Below are 13,605 nucleotides of genomic sequence, written 5' to 3'. Positions count from 1 at the left end.
GTTTCCAGTATTTGTTTGACTTTCTGCATTGCTGACCCAGTTTCCTAGGAAACAAGAGGGAAGTTGCATGCATACAGTCTGAGTGTAAGACCGTTTTAAGCACAAGACAAAGTATACACAACAGTTGATTCTGTTCATCTGGATGTAGTGTTTTCAGTGGGAGAAACGTTTCGTCACTCATCCAAATGACTTCTTCAGTCTCAGCTGACTGCAGGTTTTGATATTAATGATCAAGGAACTGACCTCCCAGCCCAGTTCCTTCAGTGCTGCTAGTTTCTGTCATTATGCAAATATGCTGTTTATAAGATTGGATAAACCTGTGGTCAGCTGAGACTGAAGAAGTTTCGTCATCACTTGGATGGACCCTACAGATCTCTGTAACGTGAAGCAGGCAGCTAATTATTAATCTCCCGGGTCATTCGTGATCACACATAAACGAAATAAACATTGTGTCATGGCACAGGCTGGACTAAGATGTTTAATAATTAATCAAGACCCAGAACTATAAAAAGTCAGAACATGAGTCATGTCTTAAACTGCCGTCATATTCAAACACCCTTTCTAAGAGTGTATTTACTGAAAATAATCAGACAGTACCAGGAAACACAGCTAACCCTATCGCTAACCCTGTCTCAGTTGAGTGCTGTGGTTTCCGACCTCTGCTTGAGGTGGCCTCACAGAGAACAGCATGACTTATACATGTTATTCATTTATTACTACAGGTATAAAATATGATGCCTTACCTAAGCTCTCACTCCAGCCAGACAGTAGTGGACACTTTAGCCAAATCCATGGACTCTCATGTCCCCTCTCTTGTTCCTTTGGACAGCACACTGCAAGTTCAAATCAAAATCAGATGAAAGCTGGCCGTGTAACTAAAACTACAATAAAACACGTTTTTTTAAAAGCTCTCAAGCATAAAGTGGAAAATGTGGGTGTATTTATTATGGAAAATATGTATATTAGGTGTTTCAATAAACAAATCGTTAAATTTTCTATCTGTGGCAGCTTTAACTGTTCAGCATGGGCTTTTAGCACTGATTTATGAGCCAAATTAAAGTACTGTGCCAGTGCCAGTACTCCACCATGAACAAAATACGACAAGTTTAGATTTTTCTGTTAGTTGTCAGGGCTGCTGAGCACATTAACAGGATAGCTTCTCTAGCATCAGCAAGGATGTTTGTCACCAGCAGCATGCAGTAAAGTCTGAACTTCACAAAAAAGAGAATATGCAGTCAGAAAATAGCTTACTAAAAGGACGAGATCTCAAAGATATAAGTTTGATAGCCAATTAAAATTGTTTAGCCACCCAAACAACCATGCATTAACCCCACGCAAGTGCAGTCACCATCAGTTTAATTGCAGTTTTCTCTTTTCTTAAAAACATATTAAGCCCCAAATATTTCATACTCAATTAAAACTATCAGCACAAAGGCAAAGGAAGAAGTGCAGTGGCTTATGTCCCCATATGTCTATGTGCTGTGCTAAAAAGATATGAAGTTAGAAGGCTGAGCAGTTCAGCCTTGTGCCACAAGGTGGGGTAGCAAGCCAGTGTGGCAAGCAGCCTGCCCTGAGTCCAAACTGGAAGACATGCCAGTGCATCTGGAAAGCAGCCATCATCACCACCAACACAACCCCCCAGAAAGAAACTGCACTCTGCTGTAAAGAAAAGAAACGATAAGACAGAAGTAAAACAGCAGCAAACACAACCTAATTGTCTAATTGTTAATTCAATGACTCTAGGACTATCCACTTGCCACAAAGCTCATTATGTGGCACAGCTACAATTGATTTAGAAGTACCATTTAACCTAACAAAAGAAACAAGCTCCAGCCGAAAAAGAAAATTTGAACCCAGGACCATTTTGCACTAAAGTGATAATGCTAGCAATTTCAACAACCTGGATCTCAGCTCAAATAAAGCATTTTCATGTTTTTTACAACTAGACTGCACATCCAAAATAATAAGAATAATAAAAATATTAATAATAATACACTAAAATGTTCTGGTTAATCACTGCCACCTGATAGTGAACATTTTAGTTACATTTTGCAAAGTGTGATCACAAAAAGCACCTTTAAAAGAAGACTATTTATGACTTAGAAATCCAGCACGTGCTTTGTGGGGTGTTGTTTATGAAAGACGGGCATGCTTGATTTGTTATAAGTAAAGATTTTTGTATATCATTGTGATTGTACCTACGCTTGCTCAGTTTGATGCCTCTAGCACAAATTGTGATATCTGAATGAAAGGGTTGCTTGCATTGCTCTTATCAGTCAAAAACATAGAAGCCCCCTCAGACAAAGCCTTGATTCTTGATTCTTGAGTTAACCTTGTTCTCCCTGCAGCTGCAGGTTCTCCATGCTGTGGTGAACTTTGGCTCTGGCGAGGGCTACAGTGTCTTTTAGAAGCCAGCTCCCTTTAGCCAAGTGAGCTCCAACCATACGACACCTACATCAACAACATGATGAACAGCTTCCTATTGTGATTACTTTACACACATTAACAATGCGACACTGAGCTGACAAAAGCACTGCCTCACAAATCCAGGAAGGGTGTTTCATGCTAAACTAAACTCACGAGTACTCTTGATTAGGTTTGTCAGTATTAAGAATGACTTAGTGTGGTTTTTGTCAGTAAAATTAAACCATTGTGTGTCAGAATAACTGTCAAATATATAATCGTGTCCTTGAAATTTGGCAACATAATTACATCTTGCTAGTGCCAGTTTGGACCTCCTTTCGCCTTCAGAACTTCCATTATTCTTCATGGCATAGATTCAACAAGGTGCTGGAAACATTCCTCAGAGACTTTGGTCCATATTTAGCATGTTAGTGTCACAGTGCTGCAGATTTGTTGGCTGCACATCTGTCATTCCACCGCATGTCAAAGGTACTTTATCTGGTGTCTGTGGAGGCTATACGAGTACAATGAATTCATGTCATGTTCGAGATGATCTGAGCTTTGTGACATGTGTTATCCTCCAGTAAGCACCCATCAGAAGATGGATACACTGTGTTCATAAAGGGATGGACGTGGTCAGGTAATCTTTGGCATTTACGGTAATGATGCTTAGTTGGTACTAAGAACGTCAGTTTCCCACCATAATATCCGCCACACCATTACACCACCAGCAGCCTGAACCTATATATGAAACACAATCGATCCTTGATTTCATTTTGTGCACAGCAGATTCTGACACCATCATCTAAATGTCAGATCAAACACTGTCTTCCAATCTTCTATTCTCCAATTTTGGTGAGTCTTTGCAATTTGAAGCCTCAGATTCCTGTTCTTAGCAGGTAGGAGTGTCTCTCTGTGTAAGGTTTAATGTGCAGAGATTCTCTCTGAATACTCTGTTCCCTTTCTATAAGTTTGAAGCAGTCTGGCCATTCTCCTCTGACCTCGATGCCGCTCACTGGATATTTTCTCTCTTTCAGACAATTCTCGGTAAACCTCAGAGATGACTCTGTGGGAAAATTCCAGTAGATCAGCAGTTTCTGAAATACTCGGACCAGCCCATCTGGCACCAGCAGCCATGCCACGTTCAAGTCACTTAAATCAAGTTTCTTTCCCATTCTGATGTTCAGTTTGAACTCCAGCAGGTTGTCTTGACTATGCACAACTGCTACCATGCCACTGGCTGATTAAATATATGTATGAACAAGCAACTGATGTGTATGCAGTGCCGTGAGTGTATAAGTATAAGGGAGAAAATAGGAATGTTATGTATTCAACAGATTATGTCGGTCAGCATAAATGCACAAAGACATAGTTACAGAACACCAATTAACAAACAATTATTTTATTTTATTTTTATAAAATATTAATGTGATAAATTTGTTCAGTCTTCAGAAAAAACTCATTATCAAAAAACTAAACAAAAACAAAAAAATACAAATTATCAGAAATGCATGGTTTCACAGTGTATCTACAATAAAAAAAAAAAAAAACAAACAAACAAACAAGCAATAAAAAAAAAAAAAAAAAAAAAAAAGAAAAAAAGAAAGAAAGAAAATGCAATAAATGAAACTGACAACATTTTTTTCCAGGAACTCATCTATATACAAGTATAAAAATCAGTTATGTAATTAATTGGTCATTAGCAAATGAGGTACAGTGTTCATGTCTGCAGCACAGAAGGTGGTTTAAAAAAAACAAAAACAAAAAAAAAAAAAAAAAACTGTAGATGAATTGCAATAACTGATCTCTAGTGACATGATAATTGTGCTGTGCAGTATACTGTATAGTCAGTTGGTATCCTTATGCATTTATCAGAAACAATATAAAACTGGATAATGAAGAGTCTAATTGAAAATGTCACTTTCCTTACAAAAAAAAAAGTGAGCTGTGCAACTTCACAATATTAGTAACACTTAATGCAATTAATAAGTCATACAATTAAGCTTCAGCTGTCTGTCACGAAGAAGATATCAAAGTGTTTATACAGCTGCTGACCAAACCATTCCCAACGCATCGGCGTGTCTTCTATTTCGGCACCTTTGCTGCACACTTTTAAGGGAAGGCAAGTATACGAGTCGAGCTGCGATCAGCAAACAAGTGAGAATAGCTGGTGTTATGTTGGCACAGCTGCACACAGTCACAGAGTCTTTCTGTTTCCGTGTAGAACGCGAACAAAAACAAGCCCAGAGAAGCAGACTACACAGCTGCCTTCACAACTCGCCGTTCACCATGGCTACAGGCGAAAGCTCTCAACTATTCACATGTTCCATCAGTTTGCCTCAAACACTCCCTACTGTGTTTGCTGTTAGAGCATTGCAATGCTACGTTAAAAGAGCAACACTAGAGCTGAATCGAGTTCAACCAATGTGAATGAGATGTTTTAGGAAGTGCTGTTCTGAGTAGAAAGGTGTTTAAACTGCACTTTACTGCATACAGCTGAAGGGCAAACTTGCAATTAGCTGCCACTGCCAAAAGACTCCATAAAACGAGAAACTTTGAGTTTCCCGGAAAATTTCTTCTTCCTAGAAAGTCTCTTCTCTTGAACAAATCATGACTTTAATGCCGGCAAATCCTGCTGCTTTAGTGTAAACATGAGTTTTAACGATTACGACCTCCCAAGGGTTAAATTGGACCAGGGCCTTGTGCTCTTCCCCGTCACCGGACATCCTCCCATCCTCATCCTCTCCCTAAAACACATTTAGCCAGTTTACGCCTGAAACACCCATGGCTGTACCTTAGCAAACAGTTTAGTCCAACTTGTATGCCAGCTGCACTGGACATGACTGGTTACGTTTGAGAAGTTGTTAGACAAGCACATTTTTTAAATTTATTTCTTTTTTTAAATGGTTCCTCTTCTAATCAAAATTCTGATTAATACAGTTCAATAACTCAGTAAATGATACTAAAATCCAGCAATGCACTGATTTTGGACCATTTCACAGTTGGTAAAAGAAAAAGCAAAGAACAAACAACCTGGACAACTTAAAAAGTCAAACAGTATCCTTCAGCAAGCCTGTTTCACCTGCCTTGGGTGGAGCAAACCTGCAGAGAGTTTCTTTCAAAGGAGCCTTTCAAAAGAGAAAACTAGGATTTCTATTTTGCGAGAAATAAACATACTACCGTGGAACCATAACCAAAGATTCAACAAGGGATGCTTGAAATGCAGCAGACAGACGCTAATAAAGCTTTGTTTCATGTTGGTTCAGTAGAAAAGCTTCCGAATGAGTATCGTTGAGTAGATGCCTCACTTTAAAATGTGTAAAGAAACCCCCAGTACCAGGTTTCAGCTTTTTGAGGCAGAGACATAAAAGAAACCCTCCAAATCAAAGTCCAGTAAAACAGAAGCCATCATTACAAATGTAGAGAGACTGGATCTACAAAGCTCTGCAGACCCTCACACACACGCCAATTAAGACACATCGAAATTCATTTGATCCTAACCTCGAGAGGGCCGGGGGTGGGAGCAATACTATTGATAATGAGGGAGAGTTTCCGTGCAGCCTGATTCAGGTCAAGCCACCAAAGTGCATACAATACACAGGCGCTGTGGACCTTACAATTGGTAAACTACAGGCGGTGCTAATCCTAAGGATTCCAAGTCCTAAATGGTAGCTATATCTATTTAAATTCTCAAAACTTCACCCCACCCCCCTCTCAGGCACGTCTTAGGCTCTTTCACCATCAACTCACCCATACAGTCAGTGTACAGTGGAGGCCAGTAACATAAAGGTAATTTATTAACAGAAACCTACAATAATATTAAAAAAAAAACAACAACAAAAAAACCCTGCATGTGCAGTTTCCTCAATCCAATGTGCCACAGTCTGATAAAGATGTGTCACAGTAAGCAAGGATGCAACAAGTATGTCCTTTACTGCCTGTATCCACTTCAGAGATCCAAAGTTTTCTCCCGTTCAGTGCTTTGGATTTCTTTGGCATGATGATTACTGTTGAACAGAGAATGTATTTTAATGCCGCTGGCCGCATTCTTCAACAAGTCATATTCCAGGTCTTGGCTTGCAAAGGCTGATCAAAATCCACAGAAGATGATCGAAATTCCACCGAATCGTTCCAAACATTATCAGCTCCATCTTAAAGCGGCGGCACTTTATCCTCATACTGCGGTGGGGGGGTGAGTGGTTCAATACTGAATCCAGCTGTGGGCTGAGAGTTATCAATGTTTTTCATGTGCAGCTTCTCCGATTTAATCCTGCGGATACTGATAGGGAGAAGCTTAAGGTTATTTTTCCCAGGTCTATGGTTTGATGCAGAAACAGCAGCAGCAGGAGGACCACTCGAATCCACGGCAGGCTGAGATCTGCTAACTGTGCCCTCTGACCCCTCGTTCTCGTACTGCACACCATCCACTTGCACCAGGTCGTCATAGGAAGGCAGCTGGGAGACGCTCGGGCGAAGGCTGCTCTGAGTGACCGGGTACTGGCCACTGCATACCGCCTCCTCGTAGGTGGGCACCGCGTAACGCTGGGCTTGCTGCTCAGCACTGTAAACATTTATGGAAATGCAAGAATAGAAATGGTACACTTTAATTACACATACTATTTAAATGCACAAACACATTATAGTCACACAATGACCAGTCCTGCACTAGCGTTGACTCACATGAGTGAAAATGATACAGCTTATATCAGGGCTGACAAAGTGATTGCCCTGATGTCTAACCCTGAGATTTACACTGCTGAAAAAGAATTTCAGCTACTGTGAGAGTAAATGTTGCTGCCTTTAAAGAAATTCTTGAGCAGGCAATAAAAACCACAAGCAGATCTCTCTCACATGTTTTCAGGTTAAAAGGAAAAAAAAAAAAAAAAAAAAACTCTCTGGGAGCGTGCTGAATACAATTAACTGAATTTGAGATTCTCTTAATAGACACAAAAAAATGAAGAAGTCATTTTGGAAAAAAAGCCCTAATTTTTAAAAGAAGTCAAAAAGTGATTTAGTCAGTCATGAAACTCACGTTTCCCTTTGCTCCTGGTCCCTTCCTCGTGCTCCGCTGTGGTTCTGGGCCTCCCGGAGTTGTTGCTCCCTCCGTTTGTTTCTCATTCCCAGACATAATGACAGCAGGAGCATAGCCACTCCGCAGCCCGTCAAGACGAAGGCCACAGAAGACGCCTTATTTTTCCTGCCTTCACCTGCCGGGTTGCCGCTGCTGCTGCTATTGCCAAGTGGTGTTGCAGGTACCACACTCCACACAATCATCACAATACCAAGGGCGATAAGCCCAACCCCCAAAGCACACAGGGCATACTGGGAACCGGAGTTTCCATTGATTTCGCCGCTGGTGTTGTTGTTGTTGTTGTTGCTGTTGTTATTGTTACTGCTACGAGCCTGTTCGTGGCCAAGAGTGTCTGGTGGTCCACCCACAGTGGAACGCATCTTGGCAGTCCCTAGATTTCAGTCAGAGCAGCTGCAGACGAAGTCAGAAACTGTAGAGAGAAAGATACAAGGGGGTGGACACAGAATGAAAATCCCGAGAGATATAGAATATGTCAGAGAACAGAAGAGAAACAAAAACACATTTAAAGTTTCTAATGTGGAAATGGTTTCTTTAAAAAGTGGCTGTCTGTGAGGTTGCGTTTCAGTAACATCAGTAGATGAAGTCTCTAAAGGATATTGACTATGTTTTCCAAAAGTTAAAAGCCGAGTCTTGCAGAGGTAAAGTGTGAAGAAAAAAAACAAAAAAAACCAAAAAAAACCTGCACACACTTTTTGATCCGTCGTGCTGAAAAGGCAGCTAATACAAACAGAATTTCTTTCCTAAAATTGAATCCAGACTCTCTTTGAGAGATATAAAATGTGAGGCACGTCAGCATTCAGCGCACTGCACATATTAGCTGCCTGACAGAGATACGCAAAGTTAGGCAGGGCTATTTGTCCTGATTGCTTTGGCCTTTGCACAGCTACAAAGAGGTCATTTTCCTAATCAATAGTGGCACACAGTATGGGAGGGGGGGGGGGGGGGGGGGGGACAGCATGGATTAAACAAGAGGCTTGCACTCCAGCTTTAAAAACTGTTAGCCTCATTTAGGGAGATGGTCAAATTCAGATCAAAGTGTTGACCCACAAGTAAGTAATAAGGTTATAGATTGCACTCCTGAACTGAAATTATTATATATATGACAATATATATATATATATGCATTTATAGTAAGGAGATCAGCATCGTGAGGGTTTAATTCATAGCCTCACCTTACGCCAAAATAGTTGAATATAATGGAAATTTGGCAGTGACCTAAAAAAGAAAAATCTGACATGTAAAGGAGCTGATCATCATAATTTCTGGACATATTAAGTTCCTCACCAGCTCTGAACACGCCGTTAATGTGTTCCTGAGAATGAATTACGAGCCTCCAAAACTCCCCTAGTTCTAGTAGCAGGAAGCCTAACTCAACTCTCAATAGTTAGAGCTCTCCTTAATAAATAAGCGTCATTTCGTAAGGTATTACCGAACATGTTACTTCTGCCCAGAGATTTGTTCTTTATATGCATCCATTTTTCAAAGAAACCCACAGAACATAAAATTCACTGAAGCAAGATTCCATCAAGGCCACTTCCAGTAGGTGTGCTGAATGGAAAAAAATAAATAAAATTTACAGCAGACTCACAAAGTCATAGGGCTGCTCGATTATGGCAAAAATGATAATCACGATTATTTTCACTGAAATTGAGATCACGATTATTTGACGATATTTATTTAACCCTTTAAGACCTACTATAGAACCAAGTCCACCAGAGCTTATATTATTTTTATTTATTTTTTTTACATGCTGTAGTGCCATTTGTGGGAGCATTTCAAGTTGCTATACATCAATACAACTGTTATAGCCCATATTTTAATAATATGTATGCATTAAGTCCATAGTAATTACATAAATTGCAAAAAAGTGCAATAAACTACAAAAAAAATTGAAAATCGCTTTTGTTTTGTTTACATATATTTCTACTTGGAGAAGTTTAAGAGGTTTATCCCTCAAAACTTTAAATACAATAAAGTTGCAAAAAATAGTTTCCCACCACAGGAAATTTATTTTGAGTGTCTTCATAGTTTTATTTTGGAGATACAGCAATTTTTATATACTGCAGGAAAAACAAAAAACAATCCTATGATGCAAATTTGCAAAGAAAACAGCATGTGCATCATTTCACTGTGGGAAGCGTTACGAACAGCTGATAGGAACGGCAAAGCGTGTTTCTGGAATATTATGTTTTTGTTCCTGCAAGCGCTTTTTATGCAATTTTTGCAAAGCTATATGTGGAACGAAACCGTGACCGAGGACAAGCTGATGGCATAAGATGTAAGTACAACTCCTCCGGTTTCATATGCAAAACAAATTATTGCGCTAGCTTACACGGTTCAGGTTCTACAGGGATTTAAAAATAGTTACGCAAAACGGAGCGTGCTGCTCTGACGGCTTTAAAGGGTTAACAATGACTTTAAAAAAATAATATAAAATAGTGTGCAACACCACTGAAGTTTTTCAGTCACTCTCCTCTCCAAATAACTATAGCTTTCCGAGCTTCCCTCGGGTCCTCTTAATCAGCGGTCTCCACCCTTTTTTGCGCCACGGACCGGTTTATGCCCTTTCACGGACCGGCCTTTAAGGTGTCGCGGATAAATGAGGGAGGGGCTAATAATCGGCTCAGTCATTTTTAATGATCGTTGAAAGCCCAGATCGTAATCGTGATTAAAATTCGATTAATTGAGCAACCCTACAAAGTCACATCATAAGGAGCTACACTCAGCACTTTAAATGGGCAGATAAAGATTATTACAGCCCCTGTAAAAATAAATAAATAAATCTGTACAACATTATCATCCCGTAATTTACAAAGAAATATACAGGGTTTCTGTGTCAACCTACTTTTTAATAATTCAATTATAATAAATAAGCAGTTTTGTGTTCATATTTAAAACCATAACCAAACATTAAATCAAACACTGCCCTACAAATTAAAATAATTCTCTGAAGCGCAGTGAGCATGACCAATAAGCACACTTGCACATGTGCTGCATGATTTTATTTTGCATGCTTTAGAAAGTGCAGGACGACTACTAGGGACTGTAAATAAATTAGGACAAAAGCGCAAAAGAAATAACCTCGAACCACTCAGGAATGTCATCGCGAAATACCCATACTATGGATCCATCCATGGATACAATAATAACAGTCTGGTTGGTAAACGTGCCCAGACCTGCTGCACTCTAAAGTGAGCCCCCCCTCCTCCCCATTCCCGTTCTAAGGAATGCATGGCATGAGAGTGAATCCAGCTCATCATGACAGCTGCAAACGCAGATACCACGTCCTACTTTTCAAAAAGTTGTGCAGTTGAGACGTGCAAAGTGAGGTCACATATTATTGACTTGCTCAGGGGTAGTTACAGTCCAATCTAACAGGTTTATTTCACCAAACAACGCAGTAACACATTAACAGGCCTGCCCACTTGAAAAGCAATCCCTCCACAGGCCCGGGCACAACATATTTCTAGTGATGTTGTCGTCATTGTCACCTAATCTAAAAAAAAGTCAACTCGACTCTAAACTAAACTAACTCAAGCTACTAGTATAACTTCAGCACTCGGGTGAGTTGTACTAAATATGACTCACAGCTGGGGGAAAAATGCCCGCGTTCGTGCCAACAATGGGACTCTTTCTTACTTTGAACCCGGGAGATAAGTAATGAGGAAAACTCAAACCCTCGGACAAACACCCTTTGAGAATAAATGATTAAATAATGAGTCGTCAGTGTAACTTTTAGTAACATTCAGCGATACATACTAACACTTCAGCGAGCAACTTTAACGACGTTCCACTCACCTCTGCATCCTAAGTGACTCCTCTTCGTGTTCTGCCTGAACTTGGGAGCTGCGCTGTTTATTATCGCACACTGTCGACACTGGCACGACTTTATGAGGCATAATTTGGTGACAAATAACGGTTAACGACCGGGAAGTTTTCTCTGAGAAGGATGGGCCCGGTCACAGAGAAAGCCGGAAGGAGGGGGCTCCAGCCACTTAGACTTCCAGTTTCATTAACTCTTTCGCTCTCGGCGCGTTAATAGACGGAGTCAGGGTGGTTCTTCACTGTCACACACGCTGTCCCCTCCACTTATCTGCTGTACAAAAAGCCGGGATATACACTTTGACAGTTAATGATCTATTATTGCTTGCGACATAAAGCCGATGGGAAACATTTGTTTGCAAATGCACAAAAATATAAACCGGAAACATCTGGCCTTCGCACAAGTCCTTAATGACTTAAAAGACAAAAGACCTATTTAATACTGAAGTCAATTTGATTTCAGTTTAACAGGCGTTAAGCCAACAACAACAGACCACCTTGTTGTAATTTACTAACACACAATCAGAGCTAAATGGATAAAAACATACGTACACAAGGTAGAAAACTAAGCTTTCAAACCAGCCCAGAGTAATAAAATTAATGGGTAATAAAATTAATGACGACATTTACAGTTTCAGGGTCCAGTACAAGGTTTAGGTTGATTTTTTTCTTAACAGACTTGCCCAGTTAGACATGGCAGTGTGATAATAAGCGTTCATGCGCATAATGTCCCTGGAGTTGAAGCATTTAAATGAAATTGCATTTTGCAGTTTCAGTAGGTAGGTAGGTAGGTAGGTAGGTAGGTAGGTAGGTAGGTAGGTAGGTAGGTAGGTAGGTAGATAGATAGATAGATAGATAGATAGATAGATAGATAGATAGATAGATAGATAGATAGATAGATAGATAGATAGATCTAGCCATCAATATCAGTCATTAGATCATTTATCTCCTCCTGTGGTCAGCTGGGATAAAAACAAGAGGAGACAGATGTCACTAATGTCAAGACACTAAACCTTCTCACAATGCACAGAGTGCTCCACCCTAATTCAAATGCCCTGAGGTTATATGAGCAATGGAAAGAGAGAGGGCGTGGATTAGTGAGTGTGAGCCATAATCCCAGATGAAGCACGGAGAATTCACAAATACATCAGGAATATTTCCCCCTGAGATGAGCTGTTCCAAGAATGCTTCAGGCAGCTGAAGACAGATGGTGATTAGGAACAGGAAGGGGAACTATAACAGAGGACCTGAATGGGATGTACCATCAACAGACAGAGGAAATGGCTGATATCAAAAATGGCTGGAAAAGGACAGCTTAAAGGACAACACAGAAGTCTGATCATGTCAGAACAAGAACAGGCCCCATGCCACAAATCCACAGACACAGAAGCCAACGGGACCCAATTTGCAGACTGTGCAAAGGTGCCCCAGAATCACACACACTGATAGGCACAGCCAAGTAGCTGGGATAGTGTACAGAAACATCTGTGCTGTATATGGAGAGGTCCCCAATTTCCAATATGAAACACCATTAAAGATGGTAGAGAACAACAGGGTTAAGGTCCTGTGGACAGACAACAACTCCTAGCCAGCAACCAGACATAGTGGTGGTTGACAAGGAGCAAAAGACAACAGTTGTGATAGGGCCTGCAATCCCAAGGGACAGCAACATCAAGAACAGGGGGCACGAGAAAACAGAGAAGTATCAGGGGCTGAAGGAACGAGTGGAGCAGACGTGGAAGGTTAAGTCCAAAGTGGTCCCAGTGTCACAGTGTAAGAGCTGTAACCCCCAAATCGGAAGAGTGGCTTCAGCAGATTTCAGGATCTCGGTCTGGAGTCTCAAACTACCAGCATGTGTATGTGTGTGTGTACTATTAATAATAATCAAAGCTCAAAGTCATTTTCAAAGACAAGGCCTACCTGTGTAACTGTTACCTGTGTAACTTGCCCTTTTTTATCTTCAGCATACACAGTAGTTTGTATGAGTCATTCCAATCTCAAACAGATTAAAAATTATCTATAAAAATGCAAATGATTTGTTGTTTTACAACCAGTGAGATTATTAAACGTCAGAGACACAGCCCTGTTTCAAGTCCTGATAATCAATGACTTTTACTTCTTTGTAAATTTACCACTTACTGGCAGTCACGCCTTTTTAGCCCTTTGGACTGGGAAATGCAACCCTGAAGATTTATCCTGCCCACACTGGTGACGTAGATGGTCTTTGACTATTTATTTAGTCATTCGTCTGTATAATTGTGTATGTGCAATATGTCACTGATATGTTC

The 13,605-nt window shown here is 40.3% G+C and overlaps 1 protein-coding gene across 1 annotated transcript; it reads right to left on the bottom strand.

Moving 5' to 3' along the window:
• Positions 1-5,993: 5,993 nt before the first annotated feature.
• On the bottom strand, positions 5,994-11,408 carry tmem51a (transmembrane protein 51a). Its single transcript, XM_085345025.1, has 3 exons — positions 11,294-11,408; positions 7,436-7,904; positions 5,994-6,964 (listed from the first exon to the last, which is right to left on the bottom strand). Exons 2-3 carry the CDS (start codon positions 7,852-7,854, stop codon positions 6,556-6,558), a joined length of 828 nt encoding a protein of 275 aa, XP_085201151.1. The 5' UTR covers positions 7,855-7,904; positions 11,294-11,408; the 3' UTR covers positions 5,994-6,555.
• Positions 11,409-13,605: the final 2,197 nt, after the last annotated feature.

Source organism: Diplotaxodon limnothrissa, linkage group LG20 (genome assembly GCF_057381915.1).
Source record: "Diplotaxodon limnothrissa isolate DT_005_m linkage group LG20, D_limnothrissa_male_GT1.1, whole genome shotgun sequence".
Classification (NCBI taxonomy): domain Eukaryota; kingdom Metazoa; phylum Chordata; class Actinopteri; order Cichliformes; family Cichlidae; genus Diplotaxodon; species Diplotaxodon limnothrissa.
Note: the sequence above shows the minus strand (reverse complement) of the source record. Positions and strands in the feature narration are given on the sequence as shown.

Coding starts and splice junctions, on each gene's coding strand:
- tmem51a (XM_085345025.1), bottom strand. CDS start 7,854: ATGCGTTCCACTGTGGGTGGACCACCAGACACTCTTGGCCACGAACAG. Junction 6,965..7,435: donor GACCAGGAGCAAAGGGAAAC/GTGAGTTTCATG, acceptor AAATGTTTACAG/TGCTGAGCAGCAAGCCCAGC.